The sequence below is a fragment of the Pleurodeles waltl genome, chromosome 8 (assembly GCF_031143425.1).
Source record: "Pleurodeles waltl isolate 20211129_DDA chromosome 8, aPleWal1.hap1.20221129, whole genome shotgun sequence".
Lineage (NCBI taxonomy): Eukaryota > Metazoa > Chordata > Amphibia > Caudata > Salamandridae > Pleurodeles > Pleurodeles waltl.
This window is the reverse complement of record NC_090447.1, coordinates 708,239,245-708,265,139: the sequence shown is the minus strand read 5'-3', so window position 1 is coordinate 708,265,139 and position 25,895 is coordinate 708,239,245. Positions and strand designations below refer to the sequence as shown.

At 43.4% G+C, this 25,895-nt stretch overlaps 1 protein-coding gene across 1 annotated transcript in view; it reads left to right on the top strand.

The window, feature by feature from the left end:
- Positions 1–25,895, top strand: part of IMPG2 (interphotoreceptor matrix proteoglycan 2) — a 658,631-nt gene that overhangs the window by 560,637 nt on the left and 72,099 nt on the right. The window contains exons 19-21 of the mRNA XM_069203500.1: positions 6,387–6,588; positions 17,935–18,014; positions 19,756–19,817. Coding sequence (XP_069059601.1) covers positions 6,387–6,588; positions 17,935–18,014; positions 19,756–19,795 — 322 coding nt within the window. The 3' untranslated portion in view covers positions 19,796–19,817. The remainder of the gene's footprint in view (positions 1–6,386; positions 6,589–17,934; positions 18,015–19,755; positions 19,818–25,895) is intronic.

The window sequence follows — 25,895 nt, the reverse complement described above, 5'->3', positions numbered from 1 at the left end:
ATGCCAATTGTGTATGAGCCAATGTTACCATGTGTTAGGGAGAGAGCACATGCACTTTAGCGCTGGTTAGCAGTGGTAAAGTGTCCAGAGTCCTAAAGCCAGCAAAAATAAGGTAAAAAAAGGAGAAGGAGAAGGAAGGCAGACAGTTTGGGGGTGACCCCTCAGAGAGGGCCATTTTCCAACGTATGTGTATGAGAGGTGAAGAGTTTTATTATAGCAGATGCGGACTATGTCAAAGGAGGATGATGATTGTTGGGAGCAGCTGTCAGACTGAGATGTTATCCTAGTGAGGGGCAGCAGTTACTTTGCTTGCACCATGGCCTGTGGTAACCTATATATGCCACTGTTATGAGCAGATTACATTGCTAATATCATGCATGTCATGTGGTACTCAGATGAGTAAGCAATGCAAACTATTTTATAAATCACGGAAAAACAGGTCCTGATCCACAAACCTATTTCTCACAAAATGTAATTACTTACTCAATTCATGTGCTTTATTTTTGACTAAGTTACATTTTGTGAAGCCAAAAAATATAACATTATCTATGATATGCCTCTGGTTTTGGTGCTGCCTTACCACCCTAGGTAGTCTAGGGATTTGTCCCATTGTGAGTGCCCTTTTCTCAAGCCAAAATGGTGGCCAGTTTTTCTAATTTCTGGTGCAAGAACAAGCTTGTGTCAGTTTCTGGGAAATAGGTTAGTAATGGCCATGGTAATTGCCATCCTGTCTAATCCAGACAGACCTCTTGGCACAGCGACTGACCCAGGAACTTTGCACGCATATTCTCCTGCTAACAACATGGACCTTCTGTCAGCTTTAATTTATCCTCCTTATCAAATGCGTATTCTTGCCTGCAGCAGCCATACCCATTTCCCCAAGAAATTTGGCCAGTAGTTTATTTTATGTTTACTTACCTCTCCCGGTCTGTCTATCTAGATTTTATGCACAACAATACAGTTTCTCAGTATTCAGAGCCAATAAAGTGCATTGAAAGTATGTATTGTACAGAATACTTGGGCATTTTGTGAATTATCTTGTACCATTTGAGTCCTTGTTGTAAATCTCGGTTTACCATTGCCTTTCCATACATTTACACTCATTCATGACCCCTGGCCTTCTTGTGACAACTTGCATACGTTCTGTATACAGAACAGATCTTTTTTAATTAATTTCCTATGAAGCTTTGCTCAAGTTGTGGCCTTATTTTCTCCTTTTCTCTTTTCTGTCTTCGTTCCTCTTTTTCTCCATTCTGATATGTCTCTAGGATTCTTTCCAATGCAAACTTACTGGGCTTATTAAGACTGAATTGGTCTTCCTGTCCATGTGACCTTGATCTCTTCCTTTGGTGTTATTGTATGTTAATTTCCATTACATTATTAATTTTTGAAAAGTGTTTTCTGTGACCTCTATCTGTTTGTGCCCGCTGTAGGAAAGTATTATACAGTGATGCCGGTTAGGCTTCACTATGTAACACTTTCACAATACCCCAAAGATGGTCCTGGGATTCACAGTAATACATCCTTAGCTCAGTCCTGGTAGTGTGGCAAAGAGCAGTAAGGCTTATTTAGAGAAACATTTCAGAGCACTGACATTGAGGATAAGTAATTGACACGGCTCAAAACAAATCCAACACCAATTTATAAAAATAGAGCAGGTTTCTGTATTAATTTAGACATCAAAGTGAAGTAAATCAGTTACATATAATTGAAAATATGTATTTTAGAGTGAAAAATGAATCCGTATTTTACAAGCTGTCAGTTTTACCTTTGCAGTCAATGGGGAAAATCACTAGTGACTCTTGATCACTTGCAGGGTGAGTTCAGGTGAACCCACCTGAAGTTAAGATGATGCGGGTCCCAGGACCAAGATTCAACACTGAGACCAATGGCTCATGGGGCCCGGGTGCAGAGGTGTCCTGGCTGTCCTTTGTGGTGAATGTGGGAGCTGCAGATGCAGAAAATTCACACTTCTGACACTGTCACTTCCAGGTAGAGTTCGAGGAAGCCCACTTGACGTTAAGCTTGTGTTGGGCCCTGGACCAGGTTTGACCAGGCAGAACAACTCTACCTAGCTCCGGCATCTCGGGTGCAGTGGTGTGCTTGGCTATCCTTGGTGCAGAACGGGAGCTGCACATGCTGGTTTTACCACTGAGACAGTGCTGGAGAGGAAACAGATGCAAACACTCAATAACAGAGTCACTGAGGTGGGTGGTTGAAGTTGCAGGGGTGTTTCCTCATTGGACAGCATCGAACAAAGGGGTCAGTAGCCAGACTGGCCACCAACAAACCTTGGCAGTGGCAAACACAGTGCTGGGATGCTTCAACGTCCCAGAGCCTGTGGGAAGCAGGTAGTCAGCTGAAACTTACTGGAGGTCAGGACTACATTTCCTAGAAGCCACCGGACCATTTACTTTTGGGTGATCCTTTTGCGGCCACAATGGCCAGTACTTTCTTTGTTCTGAGAGTGCGATTTCTACCAGCGTGCTGAAGGGGACTAGTACCTCTAGCCCAAGAGAGTTCTAATGATGACTTTTGGTTGCAGAGGGGTTTTCCTCCCTTTTGGAACTGGTCTCTAGTCCAGGACGAGTCATAGTCATGCAGGTGCAGGGTGGCTGCCACAGGTGTAGAGTTTCGCACCTTTTTCTTTGTAGAGTCCTGGCGGTGCAGACAGAGGTCTCTTCTTTGTCCTTCTTTGCAGCTCAGAGCAGAACTGAGACTTGAGTGTCAGAGCTGCCCCTTAAATCCTGGATTTAGGGGCGTTATGGGTGTGGGGACAAGTGGCCAATGGGCTACTAGTCTTAGCAGCAAATCCTCAGCTGAGGTGATCACATCCCAGGGTGTGTGTCAGTTTTCCTACCCATAACCCTCTATTTCGCCCCTTGTTAAGATGGCTAAACCCATCCATGGCTGTACAGACCTGGTAGTCCACCGTAGAGGTGTGGCTAGTCTTTTGGGTGTGTATGCCTCCAGACTACCTAATTTTCTGACCTGCCTGGGTGCACATGTCCCTGAGGCAGGAGGATGGCTTTGTCCTCCCATGGGGGACAGTCTACTTGCATATCAGAGGTGGTGTGCCCTTTGAAGCTCACCATCTTGATGTGCCACTTCACTAGCCTACCTGTCAGGAAAGGAGTTGAGACCTCCTTCCTTTCCAGGCCATTCTTCTTGACTCATAGGAGTGTTAACACTTCCTGGCAGGGAATCAGAATCCTCTCTTGGTGGCAACTGCTGTGTGTTGGCAGCCAGAGCACAGGAGAATTAGGGGCACAAGGTGGACAACCTCTAGCGTTGCCACCTGTTTGTGTGCAACATCACCCTCAACACAAGATTTGTGTCAGGGGTGAGAAGGCATGTTGTTTGATACCTGCACCAAACATGACTTATTTTGGCGGTACCAGAATGGAGCTGGCAACCTCTGGGTTGCCTGGTTGCCTTCCCATGTTATCCAATGGACCACCTATCACTTATTGTAGCCTTTAATGGAAAAGGCCACTATGGGGGAATATAAGCTTGCACTTATATGCCCACACCTTTCATATAATGCACCCTGCCTTGGAGGCTCAGGAAACCTCCCTTAGGAGTGACTGATATATATCAAAGATAGACCATTGACTCTGCCGCACATGGTGTGAGCAAAGTCAAGTTTGAGCAGATTACACATCTCCAGCAGTCTGCAATGGCTGGCCGGCTGGCAGTACTTTACTTGGGTCACTCGGAGTGGCACAAACTGTGCTTCAAGCCCTAGTGACCCCTCCAACACCCATGCTATGGCTACCAATGGTACCATCCATTAGGAACTTATAAGGGGCTAAAGTCCTTGCCAATTGGAGTTACTAATTCACATGTACCAATTTAGAGAGACAGCATTGGCACTGGGACCTAGTTAGCAGACTTCATTGCACTTCCAGAGTCATTACTAACAGCATCTAGAGCAAAAAGTGTGCGGTTGACCATACAAAAGGGCACTTGCCTAAACCTGAGGACTCACTATACCTCTTGGAAGTTTCTTTAACCCATTATCTACAAAACCAGCATTAACTGTTAGTTAATTTAATCTTTAAACATGACAGACAGACATGTTAAAGTCATATACAGTGGGGATGGAACAATTTTCAGAATCGGGGTGCTGACATCAATGATACATTATTCAAGTCACATGGATTGTGAAAATGCATGCACTATGGAAAGAACAAGTGTAGAAGATTTATTCAGCAGGACAGTGGTAAAGGTGTGGTATCTAGCCAGTAGCTTATTTTGTAGCACACTAGGCAAATATATTTCTAAAGCATGGTGTGGTAGAGCACTGTAACTTACAGACAGCCCCTTTTCTATTGAAATGGTAACAAAATTTGCACTGACATGCAGTTTTACTCATAAAACTATATAGCGTACCAGGGATAATGTGTGGAAATCACGTGTAAGCATATATTGATCATTTGCACATCACCAAGTAAAGTGTTTTGATTTGTTTGATCTTATTAAAATCAATGTTTCCATCACAGTTCAGAATTTAAAAAAATGTGTGCTTTCCTAACTGCTGGTTTGTTTTGCTGCATTTGCACAGTTCATTTACAGACATTTAATAACGTTGTTGTGTGGAAAAAAACTGAGATCCTTCAGCTTTTCCTTCCAAATTGTTAGATACTTTACTTTACAAAATCACGCAATGTAAACATCATTCTACATTTCAAAAGAATAAGCAGCAGTTTTTCAGAAGATATAGCCTGACATTTGACCTCTGCTTTTCAACGCATAACAGATGTGACTATTTAAAAACAACGTGTAAAGGCATCTTTAGTACTCATCATTCATCTTCTAAACTCCCGCTTGTTTATTTTGAGGATGCTACAGCACCATCCACAAAGCATACCTCATGCGCCTATGGCCCATATGCATATATATACATATATACACACACACATATATATATATATATATATATATATATATATATATTATTTTTTTTGTAAGTGTGCACCAACCTTGTCAAAGGCAGCATGCGAGGCCCCTATAAATAAATAAATAAATAATAAAAGAAAATGTTACACACCCTGCGGTGTGTGGCAGGGAAGACTTAGGAGTGGAGGTGGGGAATGAAAACAGAGAACCTGGGTGAATGAAGGGTTATGGTGGAAATAGCGGGTGGTGAGTAGGGAACATGCTTTCTCCTGGGGTGCTCACTAAAAAGTTAATAAACAGTCCTCTCAAGTATGCCGGGGAAGTGTATATCACATTCAATTAGAATCCGGGGACCAAAATACGCCTGGTTGGGACAAACACAAGGATAGAAAGGAAAAACATCACATCAAGAACAGACGACTGAGGCAGAGAGCATAGTCATCTAGTCATGAGCAATGGACTGACCTGAACTCTACTATATGTAAGTAGTATGCACTGAAAACAAAAGGTATGCCTACAGACAGCTAAAGATGTCTGTGGCTGAGACCTAAAAAGAGATTTCCATAGAAGGGGGAGTCTTGCATGTGTTTCACTCTATTATCTGATTATAGTTTGCTGGTTACTTCCTGACAGTTTTTTAAGACACCTGCTAATTCCTAGCACATCATACATTCTCTACCACAGGGTCATAATTCGTGCTATTTAGGAAATATGGGCCATACGTACGAAAGCTTTTTCCCATAGACACAGAATGGGTAAAATCCTTTCGTACATCTGGCCCTATGTTCTTAAACTGTCAGCGCAGGCCTCATTCTCCTCGCACAGGTGATTTAGCTGCTTGAGGCCAATATCTCTTTTTTTTATTAATCTCAGTTTATGTACTCAAAAGTAGTTTGGAGAAACATTTTCTATTAGCTCTTCACAAAGAGGAGCTGTTCCCGGAAAGCAATGCCATCACTGCTAAAGTGACCTGAGTGCGAGGTTCTTCTTTGCACATTTATCTTAGTTGTGCCCAACAAACAAGGTCCACTCTTGTATTATGGTTGGTTTGCACTAATGTATGCTCTAATAATGGTGGTTCCAAAAGGTATTTATATTCATACACCACAATTGGCAACCTATAGTGCCAAAGTCGCACCACTACACAAAATACTTGACTGTCACCACACACTCAACACTGATAATTCTTAGTATTATGTACTTTAAAACGCTATTGCATCATAAGGAACTCACCGAGGATTTACATTAAGTTGTTTACTGTGGTTTTGGATGTAATTTTATGCATTCTGTTTCAAGCTCCTTTATGTGAACAAGTACTCGACATCAAAATCAAGGGTCTCGGTAAAAACAACGGTTCTTATGGCTATAAGCTCAAGTCTAAAAAAAAAATATTCTAATATAAATATCTAATTCTGTGGAAGCAGTGCAGCTATTCCTGGGATACGAGTGCGCATATGAAATATGTGTTCTGTTCATTCTTTTAGAAGAGCAAGTGACAGCCTGTCCTCAGTCGAAAATGCAGTGAAATACAACCCTATGTATGAGAGTGACACTACTGGATACAGCCACTACTACAGAAGATACCCCCAGCTACCCTCCAACAGTTCAACCAGTCCAGAGACATCAACCGACTTCAGCAGTGAAGAGATCAGACACATCTATGAAAACAGCGAACTTACCAAGGACGTAAGTTGAACAGGGTTGCATGACGAAGACCCGCACACCATTATCAAGCATGCCTTTGCAATACATCCATTACAACACATATGCCTTTACTATGCAAAAGTTTATCATGCATACGCCTTTGCCACGCATGCCTTCACAACCAAAATGTAAGTATTTTGCAAGTCAGTAAAAACCACAAAATCACTCTTGCTGCCCAAATACCTCTACCCACCCTAAACCCTAGAATACCAATGCCACCTAAATACCCCTACCCAACCTAAATCCTAAAAATACACTTGCCACCCAAATGACCTTACGTAACCTAAAACCTAAAAATACCCTTGCTGCCAAAACATCCCTACCCACCCTAACCATAAAAATACCATTGCCACCCAAACACCTCTACCCAACCTATAGCTTAAAAATACCCTTACCTACCCTAAAACCTAAAAAACCGTTGCCTCCCAAACACTCCTACCCACCCTTAACCTTAAACGGGCCTTTGGCACCCAAATACCCCTACCCACCGTAAAACCTAAAAATACCCTTGCCACAAAATTACCCACCCTAAAACCCAAAAATACCCTTGCCACCCAAATACCCATACCCGCCCTAAACCCTAAAAAAAACAAATATCTGTGTGTGTGTGTGTGTGTATATACACTCACACACACACACACACAAACTGTTTATATATATATATATATATATATACATATATGTATATATATCACAAGCTGCTATCTCTTAATTAAGAGAAAGCCTGAATTCAAAATAGAGAATAATGATAACATTTATTCAGCAGCATCAACCTCAGGCTCAGAATGCGCTTTGGCTGATAGTTCAGCATTTTTCAACTGAAAAGCACCATTTCTCTATTCATTTATATCCTTTGCACATGAGTAAATCACAGTCAACATGGTAAAAATACTTTCTCAAACCATTTCTCCAGTCTCAAATTTAAACAGAAATTCGTATCTGTTCCCATTCATTTGAAAAACCAGCTGCATGACTAATACCTCAGTCTCTCAGTCAACCACTTAATTGAATCCTAAGCAGTGTCCAACTTAGAGTTATAGTTACCTAAGGCGAGTTATACGTACTTGAAAGAACTCTAACTACAACTACTGAACGTCTATGGTTCTGTACGAGTGAATTCAGAACCTAACTATAACGTTCGGGTAAACTTTGTCACAAGTCACTCGTACAAAACCAGTGCAATTCAGCAGTTGTAGTTATCTGAGCTAACTATAACTTACACCCCACAATGCACTGCTTATGACCTCAGATATTACATCACTGATCATCACATAATTCTTAACTGTAATGTCCCTGTAACTGTAACCTTTGAACCTTTGTTTTTTTCAGTGAATTTCTAAGGTTTTTTTTTAGTGCTGTTTCCTAACTATAACTTCCTTGTAACCTTTGTTTTTTTAAGTGAATATATATATATATATATATATATATATATATATATATATATATGTGTTACCCATTGATAATAGTAATTATAGTTAGGCCCAACCTTTCCCATAGAAGAAGTGTTTTTTGTTTTGCCAATAAGTTTGGTGCCGTCTGATGAATCTTCATGAAATATCTGAAAAAAGTGTCCTACTTTACCTAGTTCTGCTTGAAAAGCTTCAGGGTGATTCATCAAGCGAGGGTAAGAAAATGGGGGGGTCCCAAAACACTTTTCCCCTATTCTTCGTCTATGGGGATTTTGCATTCTTTAGACACGGCTACAGCCCAAATGGCTGAATGGAAATACACAAATTTGGCAGGAAGCCAGATCTTCGTCTGCAGATCGTGCTCTTTGTGATTTGCTGAAAGTCCGTTCAGTAGATTCAGAGTTATTTTAGGTTAAAAAACATAGATACATAGGGATGTGGATCCTCCGTAGATCCACCTGAGATGGATCTGCTGATACAGGGGAAAGCAGGGCCCTGATTGGCTGGCCGCAACCTGACAGAAACGTTGCAGGTGCCCTTTTGTTTGTTGCATCAGCTGGAGGGGTGGGAAAAGAAGAGTGAGAAAACACATAAGGGGTTAGGCTACACTACCCTGACCCCTTAGGACACATAGAGGACCCCTCAGGTGCAAATAATTGCCCAATATTATTTTGTCTGATCCACAGATCCACTGTAGGGCTCAGCACAGCCCCATTTAAATTTGTGGTGGATCTGCGGATGGAGAGAAAAATGAAAACAAAACCCCACCCACTGCATCCAACCCCATGCTGCACTTGACCTTTGGACTTCCGCAGCTTGGGTTTAGGTGCATGCGGGAGGGTTGGCCGCAGAGCCTGGCTGCCGGCTGTGCGTGGTGCTTGGTATGTAAACATGCATGCGTGCTAAAAAACGCATAGAAATTCACTGAAAAAAATAAAAATTACAGGGACGTTATAGTTAGGTTCTGAATTTACTCGCACAAAACCGTAGAAATTCACGAGTTATAGTTGGCGGTAACCGCTGTGCGGCCACCAATGCGACCGCACTGCTGCGGACCCCATTACAACATCCCCGCTGGGCCGGCGGGCGCAAACCTAGTTTACGCCCGCCGGCCCAGCGGGGATGAGACTGCAACATAGGAGCCGGCTCCTAATGGAGCCGGCGGTGTTGCGGCCGTGCGATGGGTGCAGTAGCACCTGTCGCGCAACTGCACCGGCCCTGTTAGGAGGCCCCTGCACTGCCCATGCCAGTGGCATGGGCCCCCAGGGGCCCCAGGACTCCCCTTACCGCCAGCGTCTTCCTGGTGGTGCAAACCGCCAGGAACAGGCTGGTGATAGGGGAGTCATAATCCCCATGGCAGCGCTGCTTGCAGCGCTGCCCTGGCGGATTATCACCGCCGGGGCTAAAACAGCGCGGTAGTAATACGGGTCTCTGTACCGCCAGCCTGTTGGCGGTACGGACGCCACATTACCCCTGGCGGTCGGAGACCGCCAAGGTCGTAATGACCCCCTATAACTTGTGCCCTAAAGTAACTATAACTTGCACCCTTGCCATGCACAGCTAATTACCCCACATATTACATCATTGATAACACCTTCTGTGGCATCATTGAAATTATCACTGCAACATTCGCAATAAAAGTGCATTGCGGGGGCACTAGTTATACATATATATTTATATATGGTGGGATGCAGTGGGTGTTTTTTTTCCATTTTTCTCTGGATCCGCGGATCCAAGGCAAATGTACACACAGGGGCCGCGCTGAGCCCCGCTGTTAATAGATGTGTGGTAACATTTTGCATGGTAAAAGCATTTGTGGGAAAAGGCATATTCCTCCTAATGGATATGTGGTAAAGGTATTGACTGGTAACGGCTGCATTGTAAAGCCTTCTCAGTACAAAGACAGTATTTCATTTTGAATGACTTCATGTGTCATTGATAGAGTCATAACTTCCCACTTGAAGGGGTTGCAGAAGTGAAGGTATATGGGTTTGGTACAAGGAAAGTTTAAGCACAATGTGTCATAGTGCAAGAAAAAAAAAGATTGTCTCATGGTCACCAGAGCCCTACCTCACGGGGAAATGGGGGACAGCCACCTCCATGAATGAAGTCGGACTATATATAGGTAGAAACATTGTCTGAAAAAAAGTTGGATCCTATACATTGTTTACAAAAATATCGTCCCGTTTCGTGTAAATTTTTTTATTTAATAATTCCAGTGTGGTGACATTTTTGTAGACGAAATTTAGGGCAAAGATACTTAGGTCTGGCAATTCTTTGACAGCAGGAAAACATACCAAATAAACATACCTTTTTAAATATCATTCTAGCAAATTACGTTTTAGACCCCCTCATTCAAATCCTGTGTTAAAGGTTAATTTTGACTTTTATCAGTCTGCTGCCATGATAGTTCAACCAACTACATTTAACATTTTTCAGCGCCTCTGTATATTTAATTTAGGTTTGCATCTGTCAGTTCAAAAGAAAGTATTACCTCTTCAATCCTATTTCTTGCCCCAATCCTCACTAAATGAGGTATTTCACCTCTACCCAGGCCCACGTGCCCTAGCCAGGTACAATAAAAAGAAAATCCCCTGAAACTCGTCCCTTCCCTTCTCCTATCCTCCATTTCCCCTATACCAATATAAGGGCAAGGAGCCCAGAAAACAACCTGAATGTCCCCAATCAAGTGAATAAAAAGGGAGTCAGGTTGAAATCCGGGAAGGAACTGGGAGGGAGGGGCGTAAATATTGGGATGAGAAACAGGGTATTTTGAGTCATGAGAAATACTGGTAAGTAATGAATTCATTACCTCCTCAATCCTGTATCACTAAATGAGGGTATACCAAAGCAGAATAAACATCCTGACTCCCCAGAAAAAGAACATCCGCAAACCATTGGAAAATGCATAACTACTTTATTGCAAACCAGAAGTGCAGCAAACAGAAGAATCAAAGTCCTCATGGAATTCCAGTGGTCAAAACACGAGAGCCGAAGGCCACAGGGTCAAGAACATCCAACCTGAAATGGTAATGTGGAACAAAGGTAGAGGGAGTCGCTTATGTGGATGCTTGACAAATGTCCTGAGTAGAAACCCCTTGCACTTCAGCCCAAGAAGCCGCCATGCTCTGTGTGGAATCTCCCTGGACCCCAACTGGCATAGCAATATTCTTAGAAATATAGGCCAGTGAAAGCAAGTAGTGAATCTAATGACTCAAAGTGGGGGGATTAACTTTTAGACTGTGATGAAAGACTCCAAAGTTCACAAAAGGGCTCTCACACAGGCAAAAATCTCTAGTGCATGCAAGATAAACAGACACATCCCACACCACATCTAAAGTATGCAAAGAGTCCTCCTCAGGAGTAGCAGGCTCTGAAAAAAAGGAGGGCAGCATAATATCCTGATGCCGGTGGAAAGCAGAAACAGTTTTATGCAGGAAGCCCGGACCCAACCCCAAAACCAGCCTATCAGAGAACAATTGCAAATCCAGGTACCTGATAGACAAAGTGGCGATCTCACCCCAACACCAAGCTGAGGTGATAGCCACCAAGAAGCACACCTTTAAAGAAAGGAATTTCAAACCCACAGTCTCTGTGGGCTCAAAGGAGCAGCCTGAAGAGGCTGAAGGGTGAGAGGCAGATTCCCAAGCAGGAACTACAGAATGAACTTAGGGCCACAGCAGGGAAAACCCCTTGATAAGGCTGGAACCCAAAGGCAGCAATTCAGGCACATCAAAAGGAGAATGAAGGGCCCTAATAGCAGCCCACTGGATTGTCAAAGTAGCAACCACCAGACCTTTTTGAAAACCTTGCTGTAGGAATTGAATAACTTCAGAAGGGGTACAGGAAACAGGATCCAATTGCTTAGTTACACACCACCGAACAAATGAAGACCAATGGCAAGCATATGCCTTCCGAGTAAACGCCTCACAGGAGTGCTGAATGGAAGCAGCCACCGGAGACAAAAGACCCTGTAATCTCAAACCCTTCCTTTCAAGAACCAAGCCATCAGATGCAGTTTCTGACAAGTGGAAAGAGGAAGGAGGGGGGTCCTGATGGGACATGGATGGAAATAGAGGACCAATGCCATCAACCTCTACAGCAGAAACCACCCCAACTGAGGCCAAAAGGGGCCACCAGAATGAGACATGTTGTCTCCTTCCTTAGTCTGGCCAAAAGTTTGGGACAGAAGATGAAATGGAGGGAAGGCATACATAAGAACTGGAGGACATGGAAGAGACAGAGCATCCACACCCAGGACCCTGGTTCTGGGGATCTGGAGAAGAAACACGGTAGGAGGCAATTTTCCCCTGAAGCAGGCATGTCCTCCTCAGGATTGCCGAACCTGTGGCAAAGGCGAGTGAAAACGGAAGGGACCAGACAAAATTCAAGGGAAGAAGAAAAAACGCTGCTAAGTCTGTTGGCTAAAACATTGTCTTTTACTCTAATATAGGCTGCTGACAGAGAGAGAGGATGGGATTATACCCAACACCCCACTTGAAACACCAGCGAGGCCAAGGAGCGGACCCTGTGTGTGACTGCCTGTTTATGTAAGATTTGGCAACAGTGTTGTCCGTCTGGACAAGCACCATCTGATTCTTGATCAAGAGACTGCTTTCAGCTCCCTCCAGTTCGGTGAGAGCCTGCTCTCCTGGGGGAGAATCCAAGGACTGAAGATGCAAGCCCAATGAGATAGCAGATGTGGAACCAGTGGACTCAAGTGCAGACGAGCCCAAGGGACGACAAAGACGCAGAATGCCTGAAAGAAAAGAAACAACATGAAGCAAGCACACACAAAGGAACACTCAAGAGTATCAAAAGTCAAAACTACATACCGTATGACCTTGAAGACAAAGCCACTCCAGAGCTGTTGCCATCCACTTCTGACCCAGAGACCCCAGAAAGTCGCACAGCACCTGGGCAGTGTTCATTGGAAGACTGACTCAGTCCTGGTCCATCTGGAATCGAGCCCCGATGAACTGACAATCCTGTGACAGGGTCAGATGGGACTTCTCCCAATTCACAAGGAGGGCAAAGCTCTCCAGAGTCTTGCATACAAGCATAATCTGTGAATGAAGCACAGACAGACGGGGATGATGCAGAAGTCAATTGCCCAGATATGGATGAACCTCCATCCCAAGTCCAGGAAGATGAGCCAGCAGAGGGGCCAGGACTTTGGTGAACACACTGGGAGAGGTAGGCAGGCTGAAGGGAAGGACCTGGACCTGCCAATGGGTCCAGTTCACAAAAAAACGGAGAAACGTCTAATAGCAAGAAGCAACTGGAATGTGAAGATACAAATCCCTTAAGCCCAAGGAGGCAAGCCATTCGCCTGGACGAAACAGCGAGATAATACGTTGTAATGTGTCCATTTTGAACCTCGGCTTTCGCAGAAAGGGGTTTGGTGGTTTGAGATTGAAGATGAGTTGAACCTTTCCAGTTGCCTTTGGAACCAGGAAAATCAGGGAGTAAAACCCCTTTCCTTGTTGCCCCTGTGGGACAGAACCCTCAGCATGTTTGTCTACAAGAGCGTCAATTTCCAGAAGCAGAGCCGGGAGGCCAGCAGCACCTGTAAGGTAGTCCACAGTACCTGAAGAAGGAGGAAAGCTTTCGAAGTCCATGGAGTAGCCTTCAGAAATTTATGTTTAACACCCAAGCGTCTGAAACATGACTTTGCCAAGTAGGAAGAAAAGTAGCCAGATGACCCTCTACCGGAAGGGGGGAATAGTCAGGAGCACTGACCGGGCTTAGGCGGCTGAGGAGGCCGAGGCTTGGAGAAAGGGCGAGCAGGAAAAGAAGAGGACTGCTTAGCTTTGGAGCAGAAGCGCCCCGAAAAACCATAAGAACGTTTTCTAGAAGGAACTTTCTTTGAAGGCTCACCCCGAGGGTGGGAATGAAACTGCTGGGCATGTTTCTGATTTTTGAAAGATTTATTATGAAAAGGTTCAAAATCATCACCAAACAGGCGGCTGCCAGTGAAGGGCATGTGTAACAACCCAGACTTATGAGCAGAGTCAACCTTCCAATCATGAAGATACACAAGGTGGCGTGCCACACAGAAAAAGCCATGGTTGAAGGAGAGGCCTTCAAGACATCACAGGACACATCTGCCAAAAAGTTGTCCTCAGTCTCCATATTAGGAAATAAGGAGGAACATTCACACCTTCATGGCGAGCCATAGTCAGAGAATGAAAGTCTTTCATGAAGGATTGGGAGGCATAAACAGTGTAAATAGCCACCCTAAGAGTGAGATTCAGTCCTGAAAAGCACTTTTTCAAAGAGGCCTCCACATGGAGGCCCACAAAGTCTGAAATAGGAACTACCTCAGACATAATAGAAGGTCTCCCAGCCTAATGAGAAAGAAGTGGATCAACCTTCAGTGAAGAGGGAAACTCGACATCACCCTTTGCCAGAGGGTAAAGGTGGGTCAAGAACATAGGGAGGTCTGCCTTTCCTGGATCCTCCATTCCCGGAGCAAAAGATGAAACACTTCTTTTCTAACAGCCAAGGAAGTAGGAGGGAGAGAATGAAACTGTTGGAAGAGACCAGTACTAGTACTAGGAACATCATCCTCCATAGGGATACCCAAGTTATCCCCCAGATAACAAAACAGGGTCAGAAGATCAGCCTTTTGAAAAAGTTTTGACCACAGTAGCGCCTATGCAACTGGAGAATTTACCTCCTCATTGTAATCAGGAGAAGGCCAGGAAGAAGAAGAGGAAGGAGATGAAACCACCAAAGATGACACAGATGAAGTGGAAGAAGAGGAAGAATAACTGGCACCCCTTGAAGCATTAGACCTCAAAAGTGTATCAGAAAGGGAGGCCTGTAAATGCTGAAACTGATCCTCTCATAGGCCAAACTCACGCGAAGAGCCCTGAAAAATACCCTCCGTCTGAGGGTGCTTTCTGGCTTCCAGATCTTTGGAACAGTGGTGGCGCTTAGAAGAGCTCTTCCTGTGCTCTATGATGGCACACTGAAGAGAGATGAGAGGGAACATAAATAGGAGCCCAACTCAGGATCCCTAGTACACATTGCCTTCTAAGTTATGCCTGACTGTTCAGTGCCAAGCTACCAGAGGGTGGGCACAGGATGATTTGGATTGTGTGTGACCTACCCTGACTAAGATTGTGGTCCCTACTTGGACAAGGGTGTATGTCTCTGCCGAGTAGAGACCCAATTTCTAACAAACATAATTTACCAAGTAAAACCCCATCTCACCAACAGTGCAGGAACACACCGCTGACATGCCCAGCCAGCGCATGTTGTGCGGAAGAGCAGGAAAAGCGGGGGCTCACCACAAAATGAACCACATACAGAAATCCAATCAAGGGGAGCCCAGCACCACAACCTCCATTCAGTCCCCCAGCAGAGCGCCTAGCACAATGCCACTTAGGGAAACAAAGAGAAAAATAAATAAAACCTCAAGAGGCCCAGCCTCCCAGGGCTTACCTGACCAGAAAAAATACAGGAACCTTGAGCAGACAAAAAACACAGGTTGTTTTCTGGGCTCCTTGTCCTTATATTGGAATAGGGTACTTGGAGGATAGGAGAAGGGAGGGGAGGAGTTTCAGGGGAACGTTTTGATTGGACCTGGCTAGGACATGTGGGCCTGGGTAGAGGTGAAATACCTCATTAGGTGAGTATTGGGATGAGAAACAGGGTATTCGGACTAATGAGTATTACCAGTAAGTAATGAATTCATTAAAATATATCAGAATGTAATACTCAGATGCCACTTTGAACTTTACTTATTTTTTATAATATATCAAAATACCAAAGCAAGGGACTAAACAATCTATCTGCATAAAACCGACCACCAATGTTTAAAGAGATCCAACACTTCCTAGACTTTTATTACAAGCCCATTGTTTACAAATAGCAGGTAGCAAACTTGTCAATGGACCTGATTCAGAAGGATTTTTTAGTGACTCCTCTCTGTCTCCTGTACCCTTGGAGTAAGTCACAGCAATGTTTTTTAGAATCAGCCCAGTGGTTTGTGACCTGCCCTTCCATTTTGTAATGCAGCGGATGTATCAAAAATGTAACCTCTCGGGAGCTTATTAAACCTCTGGTCTCTTTCATAATTATGAGACAAAAGTTATTTTTCAACATATTATTCTATTGGACTGTTGTGGTGTCTGTCACATTTTTCTGCCACCCACTTTGGCATACAGCAAAAGGGAACAGCTTAGCCCTCTTCAGTCACATTTTTTCCCTTTTGTATGAATGACGACATTCTGTTGAAGCACACTGTCTTGGCCACAGAGAAGATAGCCGTCTTCTATTTCAGCGACTTCCAGAATAATGTGTCCTTTTTAATACCAATTATTTTTGTTCTCATCGCTGCTCACAGTTCACCCTCTCATGCGTTGGTATTGGTAGTTGTGTCGTTTTGACTGGGCTTTAAACCATAGCGCCTCTTGCACGTGCATGTACAAGCACAGGTGGCCATCTTTGAATGTTCTTTATTTTGTAAAAAAACATTCAAAGATGGAAGTCCAAACATGCACTTGCATATGTAGGCACATGCATAGGAGGCCATTTCTTGAATGTTTTTTGTAAAGCCTTATTACAAAAAAAAATCAAAATTGCCGCAAGGATGTACACATGTAAGTCCATCCATGTGCATGCACAGGTGGCCATATTTGAATATTTTTGTAGTGAAGTGTCACAAAAAACATTTCAAAAGAAACTTTGCCAAAGCCAAATTCTTCAGCCAGCGCTTGGCCTATTGGCTTCACATGTGATTTTACGAACTGTAGGCTACTCAAGCTCAAAAGTACATTTAACCCTTCAGTTTGTGTTTGTCTCCACCAAATCATATTCCCAATTGTTCGGCTAGTATAAATGAAGAGACACTGGTTCAATGTAATTAGCAACTTGAGAATATGTACGTGCTTATATTTTGGCAGATCATTTTCTAAGCCTCTCCCTACAAGTTTACATTGAAAATGTTTCCCTACTATTCATAATACTACTAAGTAAACTAGGTTAGGGTATTTGAGGTTGTACCCCGAAGTAAGTGTGAGCAGCACACATATTTGCTTATCCTCTGAACAGAGCAGTGGAACAGGCATTTTACCCCTTCTTAGGTTCAGTGTATGCTATGGAATGTAATTTGCTCCACTAATCAAGATGGGGTGGTGCTGTGCTGTCTTTCTGAAGTGCAAATCAGAAAGAGTCAATTCTGAGTGGTCGTAATGAAGCCAATCGGATTAGCAGATACACATCAGAATTTATTTCTGTATTCAGTCCAGTCTGATTGGACAGTGGGTCGCTCATCAGACTGACTGAAACACAAACTGCCTTTTGGGAATGGCTTTCCAACCAAAATTAGCTGTGGCATCAGAGTCATCTTTAACTGCGGTTGTGAAATTGAAGAATTTGCTCTGCCAGAGATGGAAAAGATGGTGCTAAAAAAGCGACGTGTAATGAAGAAGAGAAGACTGATAAAAATGAAGAAGGTATCAAGCAGAGCAGGCAATAAGCTATATAGCTGGAGTATTGCAATTTATTTAGAAAACATTGTGTGGAGTATAATACAAAATGAACCTGTCAGAGAAGGCCCATCATATATGAACACTTGTTCCTCTCTGCATTAGAATTTGGGAAACCTAAGGGAATTAGCAAATACATGTGAAATGCAGCACTCAGTGATGCCAGCGTGTTTACCAAGCTATTCCTACATCAAGCACTGCATAATAGGAAAACAATGTCTATTATGTAAATAATATGAAGAAACGTTACGAAACACAAAGGTCCTACAAAACATTGTTGTGTGAGTAGATCTCCTGCATACTCTAAATTGGAGGAAGTTATCAATATTTACTAATTTAAAACACTGACATGCAATTGAGAATTATTGAACTAGGGTGTACATAATGCTATAAAACTATCCATGTTTTCTGTTTTTCAGGAAATTCAGGACAGGATACGCATTTTAGAACTATATGCTAAAGATCGACAGTTTGCAGAGTTCGTTAAACAACATCAAATGTAAGATAAATCAATGTGTTTATTTGTGAAATTCCGAATCAAACTGTTGTGCTAGATCATCCACTGATGCTATTATAAGTTCTGTGACATTGCTAAATAAATGTTGTTTGACGCCCTAAATGATTTCTTAAAAAATCTGCTCTGTTAGGTGTTCATTCTTATGTAAGCGCATGGCAATAGCAGAAAAAAATGCAATGGCAGAAAAAAAAATCAACTTTAAATGTACGCTGTCGTAAACTTCGGAATGTTGTTTTTTGTGTTAAGCTCAATATGTAATAAAGTTGTTTTTCAAATATTAACTATTACACACAATGCTGCTCAAACTTTAACGGGTTGGAATGCTGTAGGCTTCTCTACAGTGTTTGGTTATCTGATGACATTTCTTTTCTTTGTTTGACTTATGTAAGTTTTCAGTTAATATTTAGTTTTAACTTTAATTGAGATGTCTCTGAATGCTTTCCACGAAAACATATTCTTCATTAAAGTGAGTTCAGAAACTAATAACTTGCAGGAAGAGGGTGCTATAAGTCCCCTGGTGGGAGAGATAATTTCATTAACCATATATTTTGAGTAATTAAATCGAGGTTGACATCAACGCATCTATTTATACTTTACCCATTTTATTTTTCGAATGAATTCTTCAGAAAGAGTTGATACATAAATTACATAAAAGCGTTTTATGTAATATGTAAAGTAAGTCAAGTGTGCATACCCCCACGTACAGCCCACACTTCTATGAGTCCTTGTTTAAGGAGTTTTCTGACACATAAATCACAAGTCCACTTTTACCAAACGAAAGTGAGCCCTAGTAACATCCAAGGCGAGCCGCAAAGTCTGATCATAAAATGTGGCTCAAGATTATTTTTTTTTTTTAACGAAACTTTCCTTTAGGCTTCCATGCTAAAACACGGTGACATTTTTCAGGAGTGACAGTGTATCCAATAACACAATGTAACATGCATAGAGTAATATTGCAGAGAAAACAAACATGAAAACAATTTGAATCAGAGAGGTAGCTTAAGGCAACAGGAGCTCCTATGGAGCGGCGTGTTCTCCTCAGGTTCTCTCTGGGTTGTAGACATGTTGAGAAGCAGAGAAGGGAAGTACTTTAGCACAGGCTTCCACGACTCCAAGGTCTGTAGAGCTCCGAAAGTCAGCAGAGAAAGTATATCTGGTAGAGAAGGCCTCTTCACACTCTTCCTTCGGGTCCTAGGAGACCCAGAGGAGGGAGCTGAAGATGCCTACTGGTACTATGACTGTGCATCAGCAGGTTACAAAAATGTTTGAAGCACGCTGGTGTGATGTCACAGTATTTGCCAAATGTCAGAATGTTTTTTGTTGAAAATATATATCTATTGACGCCTTAAATGACACCCATATAATGCACTCGTGCCGCAATAGCTAGCACCTATTGAATATTTCAGAATTAGATATTAACTGTTAGCTGGAGACCCCTTCCTCACAACATTAGAGCTGAAGCTCCTCCATTTGATGTGAGATCGTAGAAAACAAATACATTGCTAACATTTGGGAGGGATAAGTGGAGAATCAGCTCTAAACAATATCCCACTTCTCACAGATCAGTCTTTTTTCCAACTATGAACCACAGTTTATAGGAGAAATGCCTATCGATCCATATGAAACGTGCCACCTTGAAAGCCATATGACCAAAGTAATCCCAAACATTATAGTTTGTATACCTATATTTATTATACATTAATTACGTTCTTATTTCTTTTAGGTCTATGGATGCGGCCAGGAAAGCAAACCCCACCAGTTAGTTCTTCTGTGCCTCTTTACAAGGTGAAAGTTGAAGCGATGGTTTCATAATTCCTTTTAGTTTCTGAATATATTATATTTACGCATGGATTCATAATTTATTATAGGTGTTCATTGAAAGTATTGTGTTAGGAAATTGTTGACAGTGGTGAAAAGGGGCCGTGTGGTGAGGGTAAAGGGTCTCTGCAGCAAGCTTCCTGCGAGTGTAGAACGTGCCTACTCACTAAAATTAAAACATGACAGGTCATGTCATGGAACAGAGTGAAACCCGGGTTCTCACAGTGGTCACTTGGCAGTCATTTTACATTAAGAACAAAAGACCACGTAACCTCCAAACTTGTGTTTCGGCCTCATTCCTTCAAGCCACCATCAATGTCTGCCAGGTGTGAACTTTGGCTTTAGCTGTTCTAGGTGTTTGATAACGTTTTGCACTCTGTAGTTGTACAATTTACAGCTCGTTACAATTAATCGCTCACCTTAAAATGGCAGTATCTGTTCAAAGAACAGTGTGTTGCAAGGGAACTTCTCCCTCTGTACACAGCCACTACTAGCTAAAAAGCAAAAGCTTGAATCAAAATTGTGTGTTACGCCTCCACTCTCACAAACCAACATTAATGTGTTTTGTTTTTAATATGCCTGTATGCCAGGTCACTCATTGTATACCTTCTAGGTATGTATTTTACAGAGACTCTGTTATGCCGCAATTGCAGATTTCAGTACTGCAACTCTCATGGCCCAATGCTGTATTGTCATGTGATAGCACATGTGAAAAACATTTACCGCAATCAGGGCTGGACTGGGAACAAAAAGCAGGTCTTGTCTTTTAGTTTGGAGGAACTTTATTAGGTTGAAACAAGAACTGAAAAGGAAGGGAAGTATGCACATAGGGTATGAGGTGGCGGAGAAGCTTTGGATCACAGAAAGGCAAAAGAAGGTATAAATAGAATGAAGAGCACGAGTGAGAGAGAACATACCTAAAGATATTTTCAAAGAAGACTGGGGTGTTGAGACCTCACAGAAGGGCGACACATCCAAGCTTCATGAAGACAACAGGAGGGGAGAAGGTTGATGATGAAGGAGACATACTAGGGCAGTCGTTCCCAACCTGTGGTCCAGGAACCCCTGGGGGTCCCCGAAGCCTCTTCAGGGGGTTCGTGGCTGCTTAGAAACTTAAATAATATTAATAGTTTAGGTCCCCAGCTTTTTGTAATGACTCAGTTGGGGGTCCCCGGTTTCTAATAATGATAAAGACGGGGTCCACAGAAGTCAAAAGGTTGGGAACCACTGTACTAGGGTGTTTGTAAGATAATACTGTGAAACACAAACGTACAAAGAGAAAAATGTGGTACGTATAATATGACAGTAAATGTACGGATATTAAAGTGAAGTAAAAAGACTAACATAACATCACAGGTATAACAAGCATGAAAGATGCCTCAGAAAGGAATAATAGGCTGCAACTGCGATAAAACAGAATATATCTCAAGTCTTGACCATGAACTCCACAATGTGTTCCTGAAGAAAAGCTCTCAGAAGGGCAGGGTCCTCGTAGGTGCAAGATTGATTATTATCTGTGACCTTGAAGAAACATGGGTGAAACAGACAGAAATGGGGTCCATGAGAATGGGGTGCAACTCTCAAGGAAAGAAATTCTTTATGTCTGTCTACTGTATTTTTAGCATAATCCTGGGAGAAGTACAGATTATTGCCAGTCCATAAAATCTGTTTCCTAGATCTGGCAATTGACAAAACTTTAAGCAGGTCTGTGTTTTCAAGAAAATAAAGTATGGCACCAGGAGGTCTTTTGGAAGTGGATGCTGTGTGAAGCAGATGATCAAGTCTGTGAGCATGTATATTCACAGGAGGTGATTCCCGCATGTGGAGTAGTTTAGGAAGAAAGGTTCGGAAGAATGAGACAGGATCAGAGCCCCCCTTACCTTCCAGCAAACCATAAACATGTAAATATTCCAGCAATTTCTGTTTTCTCTTCTTTAGCCTGCTTTTGAAGTAAGGAGATCTTGAATTGAAGATGGAGAACTTTATGAGCTGTGCTGGTGAGATCTGAAAACTGTTGCTCAGCTATCACCATCCTCTTCTCCAGTTTAGACAAATTATCAACTAGACAAGTGGTCTTCAAACTGGGAGGGTGGCCTTCTAGGGGGGGCTCAAGTGATCCAGTGAGGGCGTCAGGCTGTGGTCCAAAGATGCACTATGCAAATAACAGTGCTCTTTCTTAAGCAGAAAATAATTAATTGCATTTTTAAAAAGGTTACAGAATTTAACTACAATGTTTAATTAAGTCTAACGTGCTAACTCCACAAGGGGGACTACATATCCCAGAGTGCTGTTTGGCCCCAGGAAGCAGCCATTTTCTGCCACAGCTGCTCCCACTCACCACACCAACGAGCTCTATAAAGCGCTAGGGAGCTCACCACAGCGCGGGACGGGCTAACTCCACGAGGGGGACTACATATCCCAGACTTCTCTTTGGCCCCTGGAGGCTGCCATGTTCTGCCACATCTGCTCCCACTGGCCACACCAACGAGCGCTATAAAGCGATAGGGAGCTCATTGCAGCGCAGGATGCGCTAACTCCATGAGGGGTCTACATATCCCAGACTGCTCTTTGACCCCAGGAGGTGGTCATTTTCTGCCACAGCTGCTTCCACTCGCCACACCAACGAGTGCTATAAAGCGGTACGGAGCTCACCGGAGCGCGGACGTGCTAACTCCACGAGGGGGACTACATATCCCAGACTTCTTTGGCCCCAGGAGGCGGCCATGTTCTGCTACAGCTGCTCCCACTCGCCACACAAACAAGCGCTATAAAGCGCTAAGGAGCTCACTGGAGTGCAGGATGTGCTAACTCCATGTGGCAGACTACATATCCCAGACTGCTCAATGGCCCCAAGAGGTGGCCCATTTCTGCCACAGCTGCTCCCACTCGCCACACCAACGTGGGCTATAAAGCGCAAGGGAGCTCACTGCAGCGCAGGATGCACTAACTCCACGAGGGGAACTCCATATCCCAGACTGCTCTTTGACCCCAGAAGGTGGCCATTTTCTGCCACAGCTGCTACCACTTGCCACACCAATGAGCTCTATGAAGCGGTGGGGAGCTCACCGCAGCGCGGGACACGCTAACTCCACGAGGAGGACTAAATGTCCCAGACTGCTCTTTGGCCCCAGGAGGCCGCCGTTTTCTGCCACAGTTGCTCCCACTCGCCACACCAAAGAGTGCTACAAAGTTCTAGGGAGCTCACAGCAGCATGAGACGCGCTAACTCCATGAGGGGGACTACATATCCCAGACTACTCTTTGGCCCCAGTAGGCAGCCATTTTCTGCCACAGCTGCTCTCACTTGCCACACCAACGAGCGCTATAAAGCGCTAGGGAGCTCACCGCAGAGCGGGATGTGCTAACTCCACGAGGTGGACTACATATCCCAGACTGCTCTTTGGCCCCAAGAGGCGGACATTTTCTGCCACAGCTGCTTCCACTTGCCACACCAATGAGCGTTATAAAGCGATAGGGAGCTCACCAGTCTGTCTGATCCCGAAGGAGGCTGGGCCACCCCTCTAACATTTACTATCAAGTAGGCCTTCCTGGTGATTTCCTCTTACTGTTGTAACTTCTTGCCGGCTGCTTTATTGATCTAACTGATTATTAAGCACTTATTCATTGATCAAAGTACTCTTGATGGTCAAAAGAAAAGCGATTAAGGGCGGGACAGGGGTGGTGCTAAAAAAAAAAACTGAAAAATCAAAAGCATGCAGCTAGCAATTGTTATGGATAGAATTGATAACCTCTTGGGTGAATGTGAAGAAATGTTAACCTCTTCCCTGGATAGTGTCTCCAGTGATACCAAGTGCGAGTGCTCCTCAGTTAGGAAGGGAGCGTGTCACAAGAAAATTCCAGATATGTTTAAAAAATGTGGACAACAGGTTTTAGCTACTACAGGGCGGGGGAGGGAATAAATGTCATCACCTACGTTCCCTTAATATCAGCGAATGAGCCATCACTTGCTGTTAGTGACGCTCTTCAGTGTACCGACCGCTTCAGCCCTTAATCAATATTTCAGACCCACTCGATGATCCTGACTTAAGTACCATGGTGGGTGGGATAGTAGACTCAAATGTGAACTCAGCTCGATCCAATGCTCAGTACATCTCATGTATAGAAGATCTAAAGAGTGAGGTGTCAGAGCTTAAATCTATGGCAAGTTATTTAATCTCAGTAGTCAAACAGTTAGTTCCTTTAGATGCCACGACCATTATGAATCGTATTTGTAGTCACATGTCTAATCCCCCGGGGTCTCTGGTGAAGTTGCCCAAATTGCCTGTGACTAGTCGCAATAATAGTCATATTTGTGTTTCCTGTCCTGCTGCTGTTGGCTCAGCACCTTGTGCTGGCCAGCCTCCAGCAGGTGACAAGACTAGGAACTCTTATCAGCCTTCCCCACAACACACTATAGGAGTAGGCAAGGAACCAAGGTTCTGCTGTCAATCTCTAAACCTACGAATGAAACTGTTCCAAATTGCACGTTACTGCCTGTCACTGACCAGCCCCAATTTAACAACACTGTTCTAATGGTTAACGTCCTTAAATTACATCCACTGGCCCAAAGGTAAGGGGGAGATTCTGTCAGAAACAAGGCAATCCATTGGATTCGCTATGTGAGAGGTTGCTTTTCTGTAATACGTGAGGATATAATTGAAGCAGTTAGAAGGCCCGATCCAGATACACACCATGATATGATAAAGTTGACATTTAGGGACGGGAGCATGATGGATAATTTGGTGACCCTAGACGCAAAGACTAGTGCTCCTGGGCAATCTTGTATTCAGTTCAAATACCCTAGCCTCCCCTCGTACTATGGGGCCTGGCTTACTCACTATTTAGCAGGTAACCTATCTTTTCTCAATGAGAACCATTGACTTGAAGTACCACTGAAAACCCTTGTTGAATTAACCTCTGACTCACAGGAAACAATTGTCTTTGGTCTGGTTGCTTCTTCTAACGTTGACGTCACAAGCACTCACACTCCTCTTTTTGACAGACTCCATCAGTCTACTTAGGACCAATTGCTCAACTGTGATAACATCACACCCTCATTCCCTCACAAACCAAATCTGTCAATCCAGGACCAGGCAGCTAAGTGTGAGAACATTACATCTATGGTTAGGTCAGCTCCCCGAGATAGATTCCACCAGTCAACCCAGAACCTACTGGACAGTTGTGATTTTAATGCACCTTCCACCCACCAATTCTACCTGCCAAATCAAAATCTGGTAGCCAATCCTGTGACTATCACATCTGTGGTCAGGGCAATTCCCTAAAGTGTTGGGGTGTTATGTTTCTTGGAACGTGGCAGGTTTGATATCTGTCCTCCCCATTCCAACCTTTACTTGTTTTATCAAGGAACATTTCCTATGTTTCCTCCAGGAGACATGGTCGATTGATCCACTTTTTCGGACTGATTATTAAAATGTTTATATTCCCGCTCTTCCCAGTACCAGGAGTAGGCCTTTCTGGTGGCTTAACTATTTAGGCCAGAACATCATTAAATTGTTGCATATCTGAGCTTTCCATCAGTTCCCCTGACTTATTAGGTCTTCAGCTATCATTTGTGGCAAACGCAGTTGTGATCATCTTTAACATCTACACTAGAGGGGTTGGAGGGGGATGGTCTTCCGAAAACCTTTGTGTTCTGGTGACATTTCTGCAGAATTGTCCCCAGCTTTATAAAATCATTGTGGCAGGTGATTTCAATGTCACGTTTGAACCTCTAGATTGGGACGATCTTGGGTTTACTCATGAAGAGGATCGGGCATGGTCTATTCCTGCCTAGGATATTCTGCCCATCAAAAGGTGGTTGCAAGCTGCTGTCCAGGCAAAGTCTTTGACTATTGAATTTGAGATCAGGGCACTCAATGGCAGAACTAAATCTGATACAAAGGGTTGCCATACTTATAACAAGGTGAACCACACTAGCAAAATTGTTTATTGCCTAGTTCACATAAGATTGTGGACCCTAGTCATCAATATGAAGGTTATTGAAATATCTGAGAGCGATCATAACCGACTCTCAGTCCATATGTCT